This window comes from Triticum urartu, chromosome 1 (assembly GCF_003073215.2).
Source record: "Triticum urartu cultivar G1812 chromosome 1, Tu2.1, whole genome shotgun sequence".
NCBI lineage: Eukaryota > Viridiplantae > Streptophyta > Magnoliopsida > Poales > Poaceae > Triticum > Triticum urartu.
In genome coordinates, this window is record NC_053022.1 from 490,330,298 (window position 1) to 490,351,096 (window position 20,799).

The following is a 20,799-nucleotide window of genomic DNA, read 5'->3' on the forward strand; positions in this document are numbered from 1 at the left end:
GTAGAGGCATACTAGTGACACTCTGTTTGTCTATGTATTCACACATGTATTATGTTTCCGGTTAATACAATTCTAGCATGAATAATAAACTTTTATCATGATATATAAGGAAATAAATAATAACTTTATTATTGTCTCTAGGGCATATTTCCTTCAGTCTCCCACTTGCACTAGAGTCAATAATCTAGATTACACAGTAATGATTCTAACACCCATGGAGCCTTGGTGCTGATCATGTTTTGCTCGTGGAAGAGGCTTAGTCAACGGGTCTGCTACATTCAGATCCGTATGTATCTTGCAAATCTCTATGTCTCCCACCTGGACTAGATCCCAGATGGAATTGAAGCGTCTGTTGATGTGCTTGGTTCTCTTGTGAAATCTGGATTCCTTTGCCACGGCAATTGCACCAGTATTGTCACAAAAGATTTTCATTGGACCCGATGCACTAGGTATGACACCTAGATCGGATATGAACTCCTTCATCCAGACTCCTTCATTCGCTGCTTCCGAAGCAGCTATGTATTCCGCTTCACACGTAGATCCCGCCACGAATCAAATGACAACTCTTTGTCCATGGTTAGGAAACATAACCATCTTTGATTAACAAGCTAGTCTAGTAGAGGCATACTAGTGACACTCTGTTTGTCTATGTATTCACACATGTATTATGTTTCCAGTTAATACAATTCTAGCATGAATAATAAACTTTTATCATGATATATAAGGAAATAAATAATAACTTTATTATTATCTCTAGGGCATATTTCCTTCAGCTCGCCGGGGTGAAGGAAGAACTAGCCGCAACGGGGAGGGGGGCTCGCCGGAGAGATACCCCACTGTCTATCTTAGGGTTCAGGATGGGGGCGGTGGTTGCCGGCGGTGGCGGGGCGGTGGCATGGGGATCGCCGGAGAAAAAGCTCGGCACGGGGTGGCCTAAAGGCATGGCCGGGGCGGCGGCGGACCGGCGGTGGGGAGTGTTTTCGGGGCGGGTGGGGCGGTGCACCACCGGCCACGGGCGGCTGGGGGCTGCTGTTTGGCCGGCTCAGGGGGTGGAGGTTGAAGATGAACCACAGGCCCTTGATTTCGTATCCAACGGCTGCAAAATCGACTGACCAGAGATGAAAAAGTCAGTCGACCGACATGTAGCCTCACCTTGCTAGTGCGTTCAGTTTCGACAGCAAAATTCAGTTTCGACAGCAAAATTCAGTTTTGACAATTAAGTTCAGTTTTGACAGTTAAGTTCATTTTCGACAGTTAAGTTCAGTTTCGACAGTTAAGTTCAGAGATGAGCGGCTGATGTATTTTACATCTAGCACTTTATGGTTATGTATTTTACGTCATGTATTGGAGATGCTATTAGAATTCCACTCAGGTTAACATTGTTCGTTGTCTCTCTTGTCCTGCTTCAGCCTCGGCGTCGTACAACTCACCGAAGCTGCTCCAACGATGAAACCCTCCATCACAGCGGAGCAGTACCTCGGGCTCCATCTCCAGACGCCTAAGATCTTCTTCCCCTCCTCCGACAGCCAAGTCAGCCGGAGCATCCTCACCGGCCAACCCAATCACGCTGAGATCGACATGGCTTCGCCAAAGAGGTTCTACACTTGTTGCATCTCTTTTTTACTCTACATGTTATATATATATTGTCCACTGAGCACACGGATTTGTTCCTTTAGTGCCTCCTTGAAAGAAAAAACGTAGGAATTTTAATTTTCACTTGTCCTCCTTTTCAAATTCCTATTCATGAAGCACAAGACTAAGAGATAGTAGCATAATAGCATTATAACCATACATTTTCTTGTGGTTTGACTTAATGTCGCCATGCTTCTTTGCATCCTGTGATCTTCCAATTGTTGTGAATCAAACACCCAGATTGGCAGAAATCCTGTGTTTTTAAATTCTCTGTTTTGCACATGCATTCCTATCCTATTCATGTCTATTTCCTATCCCTGCATTGTTGGAATCCTCCAATTCAAACGAGCCCTTACAGAATTACTTCTCTTACAGATAGTTGTCAAAGAAAACCTTGCGTGGTTTGTCCCGCTCCTGCTGCGTTGTCGTCCACCCCAGCTTAGCTGCTCCAACGACAGAAGGGTCCAGCACGGCAGGGATCCGGCCTCCAGACTGTCTTTCGCCGCCTCAGATCTTCTTCCCCGCCGCTGGCAGCCATGAAAATTGCACTACCATCATCAACCGAGCAGATGACCTCGAGGACTACACGGGTCCGCAAGAGAGGTCTCACTCTTTCGTGTCTGCTTATGTTATGCATCGCTTAATATTACATGCTACTTTATCGTCCTGTTCACCGATTAGACTCTGAGTCAGCTCCAAACTAATGGTCAAACTTGAGTTTGTAAATGGTTGTGGGGTACATATCGGGGCCGCTATCAATAGTATCTATCTACTATCTGGTTAATCTCTGGTGTCTACTATGAGTTTCATGTTGGGTGGGAAACAAACAGTAAAGAAGCCATTATCTGTATTTTTTAACTGAAGCCATTATCTGCCTGCTATTATTGGTTTTGGGTCTATCCACAGGTTGCTACCATCACTCTGGATTTCTGCATGCACTCCTTACATAATCTCACTATGTTTTATTCCTATGCATGACAATTATTGTAAACAGTGGAACTGAACATGTAGAGCAAAAGAGACGAGCCTTGCGTGGCAATAAAATTTCATGCAGACGTCGCTCCATGGTAGGCGCAAAGGCAGCCCCGCCTCCACGCATTTCGGATTGTAATCGAGAGGAAGATATCTGTTCTGAGGGGGATTCAGAAGGAGAAGACAACTCCTATTTACCCCCTGAGGTCTTCGTCTAACTTGGCATGCTGATGTTGGTTATATCATGCATATGGTGTCTTGCATTGCTTACTTTATACATCAAATATGTCATCTGCTTAGTTTAGACATCCTTTGTGCGAATGCCATCTGTTTACTTTATTCATCGTTTATGTGAATTATGCAACGCCATCTTGTTTAGCCAGGCATCATATATGTGAATTTTGCAATGCCATCCTGCTTAGCCAGTCATCTTATATGTAAATTATATCAGGCCATCCTTTTTTTGGTTAGATATTACATTTGTCAAAAATGTTATTACATTCAACTGCTCTTCGCGTGCATCAGCCATTTGACACGGTGATGGCAAATTCTGGAGTGAAAACAAGGTCTTCAGAGCAGACTATGATATCTGACGAAGCGCATATCTCTATGGTTACGGATAGCTCCTCAGAGGAGGATTCAGAGACAGATGACCAGTCCTATCCCCCCCCCGAGGTGTATGCTCTAACTTGGCAGGGTTATGTTGCTCATATCGTGCATATGGTGTCTCACATTGCTATGTCATTTGATTAGTTTAGACATGCTTTGTGTGAATGCCACCTATTTAGTGTCTAATTACCATATATGTGAATTATGCATTGCCATCTTGTTGCAAGACATTATATATGTGAATTATACAATGCTATCTTGTTGCAAAGGCATTATATATGTGAATTATGCAATGCCATGCTGTTTAGCCAATCATCATGTATGTGAATTATATCATGCTATCATTTTTTTGTATTACGTGTTCCATTTGTCGACAACGTTTGTATATTCAACTACTCTTCCTGTGCATCAGCCATTTGAAGCGGTGATGGAGGTATCTGGAGTGAAAACAAGGTATTCAGAGCAGACAATGCTACCTGCTGAAGCAGACATCTTGCTGGTTACAAAGAGCTCCTCAGAGGAGGATTCAGAGACTGATGACCAGTCCTATTTTCCCCCTGAGGTCTATGCTCAAACTTGGCAGGGTTATATTACCCATGTCATGCATGTTATCTTGCATTGCTTAGTTTTTACATCATATATGGATTGCCATCTGCTTACTTGCTTACTATATAAATCATATATTTGAATTATATCATGCCATCATGTTTACATAGTACATACACATCATCTATCTGAATTATGGCATGGCAACCCATTTAATAAAGACATCATATAGTTATATCATCTCATCCTGTTTAGTGTTTACAGTCATCATATTTTGAATTATGGCATTCTATCCGTGAATGTATGTGAACTATGGCATGCCAACCTATTTAATAAACACATTATATAGTTATGTCATGTCATCCTGTTTACATAGTCTCATATTTTGAACTATGTCTTTCCATCTTTTTTAGTTAGCCATCATAATGTGAAATTGTGTCATGCTATCCTGTTTAGTTAGCCATCATATATGTGAAATTGTGTCATGCTATCCTGTTTGGTTAGACAACATAAATATGAATTATTTCATCCCTCTTTTATTCCCCACTATCCATTGCACCTGTCTATCATACAATGTCTATACTTTCAATTACTTTTCTTGTTTATCAGCCATTTGAATTGGAGAGCGTGATGGCAGTATCTAAGGGAGTAACAACACGGTCTTCAGAAAAGATAGTGCTACCAGTTGATGCAGATAGAACCACGATTGTACTTGCCCAAGGACCAGATCCACCGCACATAACCCAGACTCTCGCAGATTGTACCCCTACCCAGTTGGACAGAGAACCAGCTACACCCCTTCTAACCCCAACCCCGGCACATAGTAACCCAGTTCGAGTTGACACAGCACCATCTCCACCACAGAGCACCCAAACACGAGCAGTTAGTAAGGGAACTGCAGTGCCCAAAGCACGAGGACCACCACTCTGAATCCCAACTCAACGCTTAAAGGAGAAGAAGATTTGTTCTCAGGTCAGGTTCTGTAGCTATGGTTCATACTCCTTTGCTCTTGCATGACTGTATTTACTCATACCAACTATTTTCAAATTTGAAGGATGGAATTGAAACTCCAATGGCGCAACAGGTATGTTTTAAACTTGTTTCTTTAACTGGTTTGCTGTTGTAACCTGCTCTATGTTGATTTCAGTTTCAATTGAATAAACAGTTATGTTCTCATGTCATGCACATTACAAGTGTTGTTATTGCTCTATAGTTACTCACACTTATATTCTGTCTATTCTGCTTTGTCTTGAACAAATATTATTTGAATTGTGTCTCTATCTTGATTTGGCAACAAAAACTAGAATGATATAGACCATAAAGTGACCATGGTACATAGATATATGTTTGTTTCATGCTGTTATCCTGTCCACTTTACTACTGAACTCATTTACTGTCGTGGTTCTAACTCTGACAGTGAGGTAGGGGGGTATGTATGGAGAGGCTAGATCTCAGCTATGGAGAAGTTGTAAATACACCGGGATGTACGAGTTCAGGCCCTTCGCGGAGGAAGTAACAGCCCTACGTCTCGGTGCCCGGAGGCGGTCGACTCGATTATGTGTGTATAAATTACAGGGGTGCTAACCCTTGCTACTGAGGAGGGGGGTGGCTTATATAGAGTTCGCCAGACCCCTCCGGCCCTCAGTAATGCAGGGTTAAAATACATTAAGACTGGGCGTTACTGGTAACGCCCCTATTAAAGTGCTATGATGACCATAAAGACTACTTAATGGCCGACCGTTTGCTTGCGGAGTGACTTTAGATCTCCTGTCAGTCGAGTGGTTGGCTTCGTAGTCGAGTGGTAGCTTCCTGGTCGAGTGTCTTGAATCCGTCGAGTGGGATACCTTCAAGTCGATTGAAAGGTGACTTCTTCCAGGGATGTCCTTGGGTAGGGCTCTTAGGACAGGTCCATGCCCCTACCCTAGGTACATAGCTTCATCATTTACCAAAATGAGTTTCATATACAACATGGTAAACATGTGATGTGTCTGCTTGTTTCTCTTTTAGAATGCGGACAAAATATTGGAGAACAGTACCGCGTTATCCAATGGTAAAGGAAGTAATGCAGATAAGGTTCGAGATAGTGAGACATCCCTGTTGGTCTCCAAGAAAGCTGATAAAAACTATCTTCACAACAGTGAGGGAACCCAAAAGTCATGTCTTGATGTAGTGTTCGAGTTACTGGCCACTACTGCTGGCACAAGCTCTTCGAACTCGCTGCCTGAATTAGTTCGTCTTCTTGAGTCTCAACTTCAAGTTGAAAGACATCGATTAGATGTGCTGTGACAGGAAGCTGAAGGACTGAGGAAGTCCCTACAGAATTCAGATGCATATTTTCTGGTGCAATAGCAAGCGCTGGAGGCTTTAAGCGCCAAACAAGAGAAAGTTAATAAGCTTGCTAAGCATCTTGTCAGCATTATGGGTGGATATTGTTTCTTAAGATCTTCTAAAGTGGTTTGAATTCTGGATTTGTTTTGCTGCGGCATTTATTTGCGCTGGTCGCCAACTTTGACAACCAGTGTATATGATATGCTGCTTTGTTCCCTATATTTGCACTGGTGGCGAACTTTGATGCCCAATGGATGTAATATGTGTAATAGTCGTGATAGCCTAGCGTTAGTTGCTTGCGTATTTATTTCCTTGTTGTCTTGTTTATTTGTTTGCTTGTAGTCATTGCAGTTCTTTTTCCACGGTTAGCTAGTGGCTACAATAACCTATTTTTTAAAACTAGGCCACAATAATCATGGGCTAATATTTACTGTAGTGACACTGGGCCTCCTACTGGCCGTAGAAACAATGGGCCTTCTACGGGCCGTAGAAACAATGGGCCTTCTACGGGCCATAGAAACAATGGGCCTTCTACGAGCCGTATTATCAATGGGCCTTATACGGGTCGTATAATCGATTGGCCAAACATGGGCCAAACAGACCGCATTATGGCCATAAACGGGCTAGAGTTGGAATCGTCCGTTCATGGGCCGACCATAACGGGCCATCGTTAATAGGCCGTATTTGATGACGCTATGAAATCAGCCCAATGTATTAACGGACCACAAATGGGCCGACTGTAACCACGGGCTGAATTTGGCCCACAAGCAGAAAATGGCAGTAACGGGCCGTAAGTAAACGAATGCTGGAAATGAGCCCAAGAATAAATGGGCTCTGAGAAGGCCGAAAGATAACATGGGCTGGAAAGGCCCAACGGAATAATGGGTCGTTAATGGGTATAAAGTGATACATTGTTCATTACGGGCCAGTTTCACCACAGGCCGTTAATGGGTGTAAAGTGATACACTATTCATTACGGGCCAGTTTCACCACGGGCCGTTAGTAGGCCAAGAGTTACATAGGGCCTCATATGGGTCGAAAGACGTCATGGGCCATACATGGGCCAGAAGTGAAAACGGGCTGGAATCATATTGGATGGCCCAGATGACACTACTGGGCCTAATTCGGATAGGGCGTAATGGGCCTTGGGTTAGCGGGCTGTAAATGGGCTATATTCGAAAAGGCCGTTAACAGGCTTTCCATGGGCCGGCCCGCTAGCTTTTGACCAAGTCAAACGGCCGACCTTTTCACAGGAATGGGCCTCTGTTGGGCCGTGCCACGTGTCGACGTATCATAGGCGCCTATCTGACCCACTGACGAGCTGACACGTGTTTCATCTGGCCAATAAGAATTTTACACGTGGAAATTTCCCATTGGTCGGGGCTGTTAACGGGTTATCGAATCCAAAACCCGACCTGATAGCTTAACGGCGTTCCGTTATGATGGATGTCACGTGTCGGTCACCCTTGACGAAAGCACTTCTGTGACGCGCGATTTATCGTCATGGAAGTGGACACTTCCGTGATGATAATTTTGGTAATGTCATGGAACACTTCTACAACAGCACAGGTATGACTATCTTGATTCTGTCATAAATTTGTCATGGATGTACATGCATGACAAAAAAAGCGACCTACTGTGACAAACACGCATCATCACGGAAGTGTATTTTTTGTAGTGACCTCTTGCCCTTTGTCAGCATACTTACACTCATTGCTGCTTGATTATGTAGCATCACTGTAAATGTTCGCTTCTTTATCCTCCCTTTGCTTGAAATTATAAGATCTATATTTACTCTTAGATAAATGTAGAATTAACACAACGGTTATGAAGTTTTGGATTGCTCGTGTAAGTACCTGTTGTCATGTACTCCCTATGTATCGAATTAATTGTTGATCAATTAGATGTATTTAGAACTTAATAGTGCTAGATACATCCATTTGAGCGACAAGTAATAACGGACGGTGGTGGTATTACTGTACATGCATCGCGAGATAGTTGATTGTCTAGCATTACTCTGCATCTTATATGCCCTGCCTTCCACTTTCTCCAAATTATCATATCTACATTTACTCTTACCAAAATGTTGAATAAAGCCAATGCCACTGCACACGTTGATGTCTGCATTCCTCTTGTCAATACCTTTTGCATTGTAACGCTGTACTTAATTAATTGCTATTTGATTATGTATCATCAGTCTGCACCTGAGCTTCATTATCCTCTATTTCTTCCAATATTATTTGATCTATATTTACTCTTTGCAAAATGTAGAATAATGGCAACGCTTATAAAGAATTTTCTTTGGGGAATTTATTGAATTATCCTTCCATCAACATGGAGAAGGGCTTTGTCCAGCCCGTGTTAACATGTAATGTAAGTTCATCCTTCTCAAGCCTTCAAACTTTGTTCTAGTATAGATTTGGATAGGCATCATTTCCTCCACTGCTGTTTACATCTGATTGGATGTTTGCAACAACTACCAGTTTTAAATTGTAGTTGTAGAAACATGTTCCTTATGCAGAATAGATCCATTTATTTGCTTATATAATTGTGAAACATGTTACGTGTCTCCTTGTTTCTCTTTTAGGGTCGTATCTCTTATGCCAGGCAGAACTTTAGGAAAGATAGTGAGCCAAACCATCTTGAGGACAGCGAGATGACCCCAAGGTCCTGTCTTGATGAAGACAGTGAGTTGAAGCTACTCACCAGCAGGTGTGAGACAACCTCTATGCAGTCGCTGCCTCAATCAGTTCGACTTCTTCAGTCTCAACTTAAAGCGGAAAGGCTTGCTTCAGCTCAGCTCCGACTTAAAGTCAAAGATGTAATGAAGATGTCAAGGGACTGCCTTGCGCACTATGGTGCCATACAGCTAGGGATGAAGCATCTATCGTTGACACAACTGAGGTCTCATCAGCTTGTTCGGCTGCTTGCGGGGCCCGACCTTGCCAGGTCTAGTGTCTTCTGAAGTGCTCTCAGTTTTGTATATTCTTTTGTCGGCGCGTTTATATGCATTGGTGGCGACCTTTGATGCCCAGTGTATGTAATCTGCGGTCATGTTGCGCTTTATTATCACTTGTAGCGAACTTTGATTCCCAGTGGATGTAATATGCCGTAATTTCGTTATTGTATAGTCTAGGTTTATTCTTTGGTCGGTATGCTGTAACTTAGGCTAGAAGGTTCAGTAGATCTCAGTGTTGCCGGTCTTCAGGCCGGCCCGTTACTCATATGGGCCAAAACGTGGGCCTATAATCATCTTGGGCCATTAGCAGGTCTAAACCTATAGTAGTTTCCCACCTTTAACAGACCATGAGCTACATATTTACTGTAGTGACACCGGGCCTCCTACGGGCCGTAGAAACAATGGGCCTTCTACGGTTCGTAGAAACAATGGGCCTTATACGGGCCGTATGATCGATTGCCAGACATGGGCCAAAAACAGACCGCATTATGGCCGTAAACGGGCCAGAGTTGGAGTCGTCCGTTCATGGGCCAACCATAACGAGCCATCGTTAATAGGCCATATTTGATGACGCTATGAAAACAGCCCAACGTATTAACGGGCCACAAACGGGCCGACTGTAATCACGGGCTGAATTTGGCCCACAAGCAAAAAATGGCAGTAACAGGCCGTAAGTAACCGAATGCTGGAAATGAGCCCAAGAATAAATGGGCCCTGAGAAGGCCGAAAGATAACATGGGCTACAAACGGCCCAATGGATTAATGGGCCGTTAATGGGTATAAAGTGATACACTATTCATTACGGGCCAGTTTCACCACGGGCCGTTAATGGGCCAAGAGTTACGAAGGGCCTCATATGGGCCGAAAGACGTCATGGGTCATACATGGGCCGAAACTTAAAATGGGCTAGAATCATATTAGACGGCCCAGATGACGCTACTGGGCCTAATTCGGATAGGTCGTAACGGGCCCTGGGTTAGCGGGCTGTAAATGGGCTATATGCGAACAGGCCGTTAACAGGCTTTTCGTGGGCCGGCCCGCCATCTTTTGACCAAGTCAAATGGGCCGACCTTTTCACAGGAATGGGCCTCTGTTCGGCTGTGCCACGTGATACGACGTATCATAGGCGCCTTCGGTCCAATGAGTGGATGACATCTGTCCCGACGGTGAGCCGACACGTGTTTCCTCCAGCCAATGATGATTTTACACGTGGAAAATCCCCATTGGTCGGGCTGTTAGCGGGTTATCGGATCCAAAACCGGCCCCGATAGCTTAACGGTGTTCCATTACGATGGATGCCACGTGTCGGTCACCCTTTACGAAAGCACTTCTGTGACGCGCGATTTATCATCATGGAAGTGGACACTTCCGTGATGATAATTTTGGTAATGTCACGGAACACTTCTACGACAGCACAGGTATGACTATCTTGATTATGTCATGAAATCGTCATGGATGTACATGCATGACAAAAAAACGACCTACTGTGACAAACACGTATCATCACAGAAGTGTATTTTTTGTAGTGCTTGCCCTTTTTCTTGAAACTAGTGGTCTTGTTAACCATCAACACTTGATGCTCTTTCTTGATTTCTACCTCCGCTGATTTCAGTATCACGAAGAGTCTCATACCTCTCAACACGGACATAAGTCTGAAATACCAATTTCAGTTCTTGAAACATCTCATATGTTCCATGGCGTTCAAAACGTCATTGGAGCCCTGATTCTAAGCCGTAAAGCATGGTGCACTAAAATATTAAGTAATCATCATATCAAGCTTGCCAGACGTTCATAACGTCTGCATCTGCTCCCGCAATAGGTCTGTCACCTAGCGGTGCATCAAGGACATAATTCTTCTGTGCAGCAATGAGCATAATCCTCAGATCACGGACCCAGTCCCCATCATTGCTACTATCATCTTTCAACTTAGTTTTCTCTAGAAACATATCAAAAACACAGGGGAGCTACAACGCGAGCTATTGATCTACAACATAATTTGCAAATACTATCAGGACTAAGTTCATGATAAATTAAAGTTCAATTAATCAAATTACTTAAGAACTCCCACTTAGATAGGCATCCCTCAAGTCATCTAAATGATACGTGATACAAATCAACTAAACCATATCCGATCATCACGTGAGATGGAGTAGTCATCAATGATGAACATCTCTATGTTGATCATATCTACTATATGATTCACGTTCGACCTTCTGGTCTCCAGTGTTCCGAGGCCATGTTGTACATGCCAGGCTCGCCAAGTTTAACCCGAGTATTCCGCATGTGCAAAACTGTCTTGCGCCCATTGTATGTGAACGTAGTGTCTATCACACTCGATCATAACATGGTGTCTCAACACGACGAACTTTCACAACGGTGCATACTCAGGGAGAACACTTATACCTTGAAATTTTAGTTAAGGGATCATCTTATAATGCTACCGCTGTACTAAGCAAAATAAGATGCATAAAAGATAAACGTCACATGCAATCAAAATATATGACATGATATAGCCATCATCATCTTGTGCTTTTGATCTCTATCTCCAAAGCATCGTCATGATCTCCATTGTCACCGGCTCGACACCTTGATCTCCATCGTTGCATTGTGGTCGTCTCGCCAACTATTGCTTCTACAACTATCGCTAACGCATTGTGATAAAGTAAAGCAATTACATTATGTTTGCATTTCATACAATAAAGTGACAACCATAAGGCTCCGTTCAGTTGTCGATAACTTTTACAAAACATGAACATCTCATACAATAACGTATATCACATCATGTCTTGACCATATCACATCACAACATGCCCTGCAAAAACAAGTTAGACATCCTCTACTTTGTTGTTGCAAGTTTTACGTGGCTGCTACAGGCTTCTAGCAAGAACCCTTCTTACCTACGCATCAAAACCACAATGGTGATTCATCAAGTTTGTTGTTTTAACCTTCAACAAGGACCACCGCAGTCAACTTCGATTCAACTAAAGTTGGAAAAACAGACACCCGCCAGCCACCTTTATGCAAAACTAGTTGCATGTTTGTTGGTGGAACCGGTCTCATTAACGTGGTCATGTAAGGTTGGTCCGGGCCGCTTCATCCAACAATACCACCGAATCAAAATAAGGCATTGGTGGTAAGCAGTATGATGATCACCACCCACAACTCTTTGTGTTCTACTCGTGCATATCATCTACGCATAGACCTGGCTCTGATGCCACTGTTGGGGAACGTATGCAATTTCAAAAATTTCCTACGCTCACGCAAGATCTATATAGGAGATGCATAGCAACGAGAGGGGGGGAGTGTGTCCACGTACCCTCGTAGACTGAAAGCGGAAGTGTTTGACAACGCGATTGATGTAGTCGAACTTCTTCTCATTTTGACCGATCAAGCACCAAACGTACGGCACCTCCGAGTTCTGCACACGTTCAGCTTGATAATGTCCCTCGAACTCTTGATCCAACAAAGTGTCGAGGAAGTAGATGAGTTCCATCAGTACGACGGCGTGGTGACAGTGATGGTGAAGTGATCCGCATAGGGCTTCGCCTAAGCACTACGAAGGTATGACCGGAGGCGTAAACTGTGGAGGGGGGCGCCGCACACGACTAAAAATTGTTGGTGTGTGTTCTAGGCGCCCCCTTCCGACGTATATATAGGTGGGAGGGGGAGGGGAGCAGCCTTGCGGCGCCCCAAGTAGCAGGAATCCTACTTGGGGCCTATTCCAATTCGGCCTCCCCTCCTTCCATAAGTTCTGAAGGGGGAAGGAAGGAGGAGGGAGGAGGGAAGGAAGGGGAGGCCGAATCCCTCCCCTTCCTTCTCTCTTCCCCTCTTTCCTTCTCCTCTGGTGCGGCCCATATGGGGGGTGCAGCAACCCCTGTTGGCTGATGTGTTTCCCTTCTTGGCCCATTAGGCCCATATCTTTTGCCAGGGGTGCCCGAAAACCTTCTGGTGACCTGATATGTACCCAGTACCCTCCGGAACACTTCCGGTGTTCGAATACTATCATCCTATATATCAATCTTTACATCTCGACCATTTCAGACTCCTCGTCATGTCTGTGATCTCATCCGGGACTCCGAACAACATCCGGTCACCAAATCACATAACTCATATAATACAAAATCATCATCCAACGTTAAGCGTGCGGACCCTACGGGTTCGAGAACTATGTAGACATGACCGAGAAACCTCTCCAGTCAATAACCAATAGCGGAACCTAGATGCTCATATTGGTTCCTACATATTCTACGAAGATCTTTATCGAACAAACCGTAATGACAACATACGTTATTCCCTTTGTCATCGGTATGTTACTTGCCCGAGATTCAATCGTCGGTATCTACATACCTAGTTCAATCTCGTTACCGGCAAGTCTCTTTACTCGTTCCGTAATACATCATCCCGCAACTAACTCATTAGTCACTTTGCTTGCAAGGCTTCTTATGATGTGCATTACCGAAAGGGCCCAGAGATACCTCTCCGATACTCGAAATGACAAATCATAATCTCGATCTATGCCAACCCAACAAACACCTTCGGAGATACCTATAGAGCATCTTTATAATCACCCAGTTACGTTGTGACGTTTGATAGCACACAAGATATTCCTCCGGTATCCGGGAGTTGCGTAATCTCATAGTCGAAGGAATATATGTATTTGACATGAAGAAAGCAATAGCAATAAAACTAAACGATCAATATGCTAAGCTAAAGGATGGGTCTTTTCCATCACATCGTTCTCTTAATGATGTGATCCCGTTCATCAAATGACAACACATGTCTATGATTAGGAAACTTAACCATATTTGATTAACGAGCTAGTCTAGTAGAGGCTTACTAGGGACACGGTATTTTGTCTATATATTCACACATGTATCAAGTTTCTGGTTAATACAATTCTAGCATGAATAATAAACATTTATCATGAATAAGAAAATATAAAACAACAACTTTATTATTGCCTCTAGGGCATATTTCCTTCATCTTATTCCAAAGATTGCTAACCCGTCAAAGCGTTTAGATTTCAGGCCTATAAGTCTTTGTAATGTGATACACAAATTGGTACGTGCATGGTATTGATGACCCACAAATATAGGGGATCAATCATAGTCTTTTTTATAAGAGTGTTGAACCCAACAAGGAGTAGAAGTAATTGATAAGCAGTTTCAGCAAGGTATTATCTGCAAGTGCTGAAAAATGACAGTAACAGATAGTTTGATAGGGAGACAGTTGATAGCAAATAACAAGTAACCAATGTAGAAAGGTGCAGTAAGGTGGCCCAATCCTTATATTAAGCAAAACGTTCTTGAGGACACATGGGAATATCTTCTAGTTAACTTCATCATGTTTTAGTCTTGTTCACTACTTTGATAAAGTTGTTATGTGGGTGGATCGGTGCTAGAGTGATGTTCTTACTTGAACAAACAACCCATTTATGATTACCCCCTCTCGCAAGAATCCGTAACTACAAAAGAAGAATTAAGATAGATCTAACCATAGCATACGACATATGATTCCAAATCAGCCCCTTACGGAATAACGCATAAATTAGGATTTAAGCCTCTGTCACTCTCGCAAACCATCATCTACTTACTAATCCACAATGCCTTCTCCTAGGCCCAAGCATGGCAATGTGTCGTGTAGTTGACGTTCACACGATACCACTAGAGGAAGAGCAACATACACATCATCAAAATATTGAACGAATACCAATTTGACATGATTACTTATAACAAGAATTCTCACATGTCACGGGTCGACCTGTTTAATAAGTGTGCCATGCCTAGGCCTAGGGGCGAGATTTGCGTGCCGACACGACACGTCCCACTCACAAATATGCCTAGGAGAGGCGTGTCGTGCCTGGCACGTTTAAGCGTAGGCAAGGCAGGGCTGACCCACTTGGCCAGGTTTGCCTCACATCTCCCCACGTCACGGGCAAAGGGGCACATCGGACCTCCATAGACGTAGCCAACCTCGGGAGTGTCGGATCTAGGCGTAGGATCGACCACAACCGCCCGAGCAAGAAGCTACATGCGGCCCCGCCACCGCATTCCAACCTCCACGACTATCGCTGTCGCCATTCGCCTCCTGCTGATGCACGCCCTCGCTTGCGAAGGAAAGACATCTAGTGCGAGCCACCCCGGGTGAAAAGGTAGTGTTGTTGCCGCTGCCACCGACCGACAATGAGGAATGATCCGAACAGGGGCCGCTAGCTAGGGTTTGGGTCGCCTTCGAGCGGCCCGAGTGAGCAACCCAGGAGGCACCTTTTTTGAGGGATTTTTTTTTTGCTTTGGGCTGAAACTGCAACGAACATGTTTTTTTTTTGAAAAAACAAAACTGCAACCGCAACGAATAACCCGTCTCAAGAGGTGGACAACCACATGGACCAGGTCCACAGTCCAGATTGGTCACAGCCCATTCTTGCAGCCGACGAAGCACGCAAAAGTAGTCCATCGAACCAAACGAGCTCGTCACCGACATGTGGACCCGGGCAACAGCCTAAACGCACTGTCGTCCATCCCACGGAACAAACCAAGCTAGAATAACTCGAGCGGAAGGGCGCAGGCAAGAGAGGCAACCACCGCTTCCGCAGCAAATCCTTCCCGATTGTTGGAGAGCACGCCGAGATCTGCCCCCCATGGCTTCCGCGCCGACGCAGCCGCCCCTCCTCCCGGTCACCAACCCCACGGCCGCGGGCTCGGCGCCCGCCGCCACAGGCGGCGGCGGCGGCCTGGACGCGCCGATGGCCACGCCGGCGTTCCGGCTCTTCATGAGCCGGATCTCCGAGTCGGCGCGCCGCTCGCTGTCCGACCGGCGCCCGTGGGCCGAGATGGTCGACCGCTCGGCCTTCTCGCGGCCGGACTCCCTCTCCGACGCCACCTCCCGCCTGCGCCGCAACCTCACCTACTTCCGCGTCAACTACACCGCCGTCGTCGCCTTCGCGCTCGCAGCCTCGCTCCTGGCCCACCCCTTCTCGCTCCTCATCCTCCTGGGGGTCCTCGCCGCCTGGTGCTTCCTCTACATCTTCCGCGCCTCCGACCAGCCCGTCGCGCTCTTCGGCCGCACCTTCTCCGACCGCGAGACGCTGCTGGGGCTCGTCGTCGCCTCCATCGTCGCCTTCTTCTTCACGCCCGTCGCGTCGCTCATCATCTCCGGGATGCTCGTCGGCGGCGCCATCGTCGCCGCCCACGGCGCCTTCCGCATGCCCGAGGACCTCTTCCTGGACGACGCCGACGCAGCGAGCGGCAACAGCGCGGCCCAGGGGCTGCTGTCCTTCCTCGGGGCACCCGGATCTAGGGTTTGAGGCGCCGGGCGACGAGATCTGGTAGGCTTCCTCGGCGCGACAAGTTCGTCTTAAACTGGAGTTACCCTGGATCTGATATTGCTTTAACTGTGCCCTGTATCTTCTCCAGTTCATCGTTCTGTAGTTACAGATCTATTGGTTTATTGTTGATCCTGATTGATGCGCCGACTTTTGCCAATATATGCACCGTTTTCTCTTGTGAGTTCCACGCTGCGATGGAAGTTTAGTGTTCAAGACTTGAGTACTTCTATATATATGTATGATGTTTAACTATATCAGTGATGTAGATGGTATGTTCTTGAGGGTAATGAAAGCAAAGTACTAGTACAATCCTTTGGTCCTTCTGTTGTTTGTGATACTTGATAGATGAATGTTTGTGTATTTTCTGGCATTTGTTGTTATTTAGTAGTTATTCTCTGAGAAATCAATGTTTACTGGTATGGTATTGCAATGCTGCCCTGATGTAGTGTTTCAGTCAATAGATCTTGGTGACAAACTTCATATTTTTGTAAGTTAAGCTTTGTTAATAGCTGACGCTAGGGATACGATAATGTTGTGCTGCATCAGCATGCACTTGGCTTCATGTTATTTTTAGATTGATGTGTGGTAGTGCTATTTCTGTTGGATTAGACTAGAATCCTGCACTTGGCTTTCCTGGGTCTGCCCTTCTGTCTCAGGGCCCTTGATGAGGAATCACCTTTTACTTTTATTCTATGATCGCACATAGAAATTCAAGAACAGTCCAATTTTTTTGTCAAGATATGGCAAAGCTTCTGAGGAGTATCAAATCCGTGCCAAGTCAGCTTTCAACTTTATCTGTGTTTTGATTAAGAATGCTGAATTCCTAGTTCTAAAGGTGCTGTGTCTTGCTTGTTGAACATGTATCTCGGAGCTTTCCTATAACCTAAGATTGATTTTTTAGTGTACTCCCTCTGTAAACTAATACAAGACCTAATAGGTCAATATTTTCTTTTAGGTCACTAAAGTAGTGACCTAAAAGGTCTTATATTAGTTTACAGAGGGAGTGTAAACTAAGAAGGCAGTACAGTGCCTGGTTTTGCACTTTTGCATGCTGAGCAGTGAATTTCTATGTTGCAAATCTTTGAGCAGTTTTTTTTGCCTTTCCTGCGTAGGCTCAGGAAGGGTTTATTTCTAATACAAATGCTATGAATGATTTTATTGTGAAAATAAAGTGCAGAATTGGTATACTCAGGTGCCCAATGAAGGCACCTTGTTCCTTTTCTTGACTGTAGAATGTGATCCATGTTGTGACCCTCTCAAGCTTGTTTGGCATTAGAGCTGATCATACAGGAAAGTGCTACAATCCTTTGGTGCTTCTGTTGTTTGTGATACTTGATAGATGAATGTTTGAGTATTTTCTGGCATTTGTTGTTAAATAATAGTCCCTCCGTCCGAAAATACTTGTGTCATCAAAATGAATAGAAAGAGATGTATCTAGAACTAAAATACGTCTAGATACATCCTCTTTTATCCATTTTGATGACAAGTATTTCCGGACGGAGGGAGTAGTTATTCTATCAGAAATCAATGGTTACTGGTATAATGGTATTGCAATGCTGACCTGATGTAGTGTTTCAGTCAGTAGATCTTTGTGAGTGTTATTTCTCTTGGATTGGACTAGAGTCCCGTGCTTGGTTTTCCTGGGTCTGCCCCTCTGTCTCAGGACCCTTGATGAGGAATCACCTGTCTCTTTTGTTTTATGATCACACATAGAAATTCAGGAACGATCCAGTTGTTTTTGTCAAGATATATGGCAAAGCTTCTGAGGAGCATCAAATTCGTGCCAAGTCAGTGTCAAACTTTATCTGAATTTTGATTAAGAATGCTGAATTCCTAATTCTAAAGGTGTTGTGTCTTGCTTGTTGAACATGTATCTCGGAGCTTTCCTATAAGCTAAGAATGTTTGTTTTAGAGTGTACTCCCTCCGGTCCTTTTTACTCTGCATATTAGGTTTGTCTGAAGTCAATCTCATCCAACTTTGACCAAGTTTATATAAAAAATTATAGACATTCACATAACAACACCAATATCATTAGATTCATCTTGGATTATATTTTCATATTATATTTATTAGATATTATAGATGCTAATAATTTCTAATATAAATTTGGTCAAACTTAGCAAAGTTTGACTTTCGGCAAATCCAATGTGCAGAGTAAAAAGGACCGGAGGGAGTACGAACTAAGAATGCGACACAGTGCCTGGTTTTACATGCTGGGTAGTGAGTTTCTATGTTGCAACTTGCAAATCTTGGAGCAGTTTTTTTTGCCATCCCTGCTTAGGCTCAGGAAGGGTTTATTTCTAATACAAATGCCAAATATGGTTTTATTGTGAAAATGAAGTGCAGCTTGTTGGGGGTGGTCGTTCTTGACAAAATGTTTTGAGAGCAGCATTGTTATACTCAGGTGCCCAATTCCTTTTTCTTGACTGTAGAATGTGATCCATGTTGTGACTGACATGGACTGTGAAAGTCTGAATAGCTGCAATTCTCAAGCTGCAGATATATTCTTATTGTATACTCCATCTGCAACCTACACCGTCATAGCGTCAAAAAAGACTTACATTAAGTTACAGAGGGAGTAGATATCATGTTTGATAATGTTTTTTTAGGGGATGTTTGATAATGTTTCTGGTTTGCTTTTGTGCTGGTTGCATACCATCTCTCGCCTGGTCAGCCACACAGCGGCTAAATTAGTTGGTGTGTTTGTGTGTCTGTTTCTGTTTGTACAGACTGTAGCCAGGATGAGCACGCCAACTAGATAATACCGATGCAATGATACTGAAAATTATGCTCATTTGACCAATTCTGTACTATTTGTGCCACTTGCATATGTTGGGCAAAACAATCAAATCTCTATCTTGTCTACCTGAAGCAGAACAGTCTTCGCTCCTTTGTGTTTGATCGAGCTATGCCCCCTACATCTCTCGTACCTTTGTTGATATGGAGTCTGATTTGATCGAACCATGCTATGTGTTTAGACTGGAGTTCAGTCTTGGTAAAGGCCACTACTGGAGGATCGGTGTGATCAAACTGTTTCCGATAAAGCCATGTGTATAGTCAACCAAACGCACTTTGAACACAAGTGGCTGCCGATGAATAATGGAATTCCCTATCTTGTTGCCTCGGAACGGGACGGAGGACAACACAGGTGCTCGCATACGTTGAACGGAGAAAGTTAGCTATCAGTGGCTTCGATTCGCACACAGAGAAAGGCGCTTTGCGTGCGTGTCGGGGCTCGCACGGTTCGCTTTTGTTGTTAAAATAAATGTTCAGGGCCCAGATGGCATTGACGGCCTCTTCCAGATAATCAAAGATAATTCGCAAATAGTATATTTTTTCGATAATCTGAGCTGCCCCCTGGGTTACGCTTACGCAATACGCATACCCGCGGCGGAACACGCACGCGACACCACCACCCAGCTCCGGACTCCGGACTCCTTCCGCTCCTCCGCTGCCCCGACCCCGATCGATCCCTCCTCCCCTCGCCTCCCCTCGTCGCTCTCAGATCCCTCGATCTCCACGTCCAGCCCTCACCCCCTAAATCCCCCAAACCCTACCCACCCCCCTGCCTCCCCAAGCAGCCATGATGGCCGCCGAGCCCTCGTCGCCGTCCGCCACAGCCTCCGCGGCCGCCGACGACCTCGAGACCCTCGCCCTCGACTCCTCCCACTCCTCGCCGGCCGCCGCCACCGACCCCCTCCTCCGCCCGCCCTCCTCCTCCTCCAACGGCGCCGCCGCCCGCCACGAGCCCTTCGTCATCGACGACTTCCTCGACGACGACGACGACAACGAGGACGAGGACGACCACGCGCCCCCGCCTCCCCCCGCCGCCCGCGCGCCGGCCGCCGCCGCGAACGGCGACGCGGGCCCCGAGTTCTCCCGGATCACCGTCTCGGACCCGAAGAAGCACGCGGAGCCCGTCTCCGGGGCCGCCGGCGTCATCCCCGGCTCCGGGAGCTACTTCTCCTACCTCGTCACCACGCGCCTCGCCGACGGCGCCGACGAGGTCCGCGTGCGCCGCCGCTTCCGCGACGTCGTCGCCCTCGCCGACCGCCTCGCCGCGGTCCACCGCGGCCTCTTCGTGCCTGCCCGCCCCGACAAGAGCCTCGTTGAGGGCCAGGTCATGCAGCGCCACGACTTCGTCAGCCAGCGCTGCACCGCGCTCCAGCGCTACCTCCGCCGGCTCGCCGCGCACCCCGTCGTCGGCCGCAGCCCTGACCTCCGCACCTTCCTTACCGAGCCCGGCGCCATCGCCGCCTTCCAAGGCGAGGCGCCGCGGCACTGGACCACCACGGTGAATGCCGCCATCCCAACGGTCCCGGCCAAAGCTGGGAGGGACTTATTTGGGATGTTTAAGGATTTGAAGCAGACCGTTGTCAATGGGTTGGTGGCCACGAAGCCACCGCCTGTGGAGGAGGAGACTGATAC

The 20,799-nt window shown here is 45.6% G+C and overlaps 2 protein-coding genes across 2 annotated transcripts; both read left to right on the forward strand.

The window, feature by feature from the left end:
- Positions 1–15,544: 15,544 nt before the first annotated feature.
- LOC125521474 (PRA1 family protein B2-like) lies at positions 15,545–19,004 on the forward strand. Its single transcript, XM_048686527.1, has 2 exons — positions 15,545–16,370; positions 18,525–19,004. Exon 1 carries the CDS (start codon positions 15,684–15,686, stop codon positions 16,347–16,349), a length of 666 nt encoding a protein of 221 aa, XP_048542484.1. The 5' UTR covers positions 15,545–15,683; the 3' UTR covers positions 16,350–16,370; positions 18,525–19,004.
- Positions 19,005–19,690: 686 nt separating this feature from the next.
- LOC125532954 (sorting nexin 2B-like) lies at positions 19,691–20,797 on the forward strand (the record flags this gene model as incomplete). The annotated part of the gene is made up of 1 exon (XM_048696794.1): positions 19,691–20,797. A coding segment is annotated over exon 1 (843 nt), but the record flags the coding sequence as incomplete, so codon positions are not given.
- Positions 20,798–20,799: the final 2 nt, after the last annotated feature.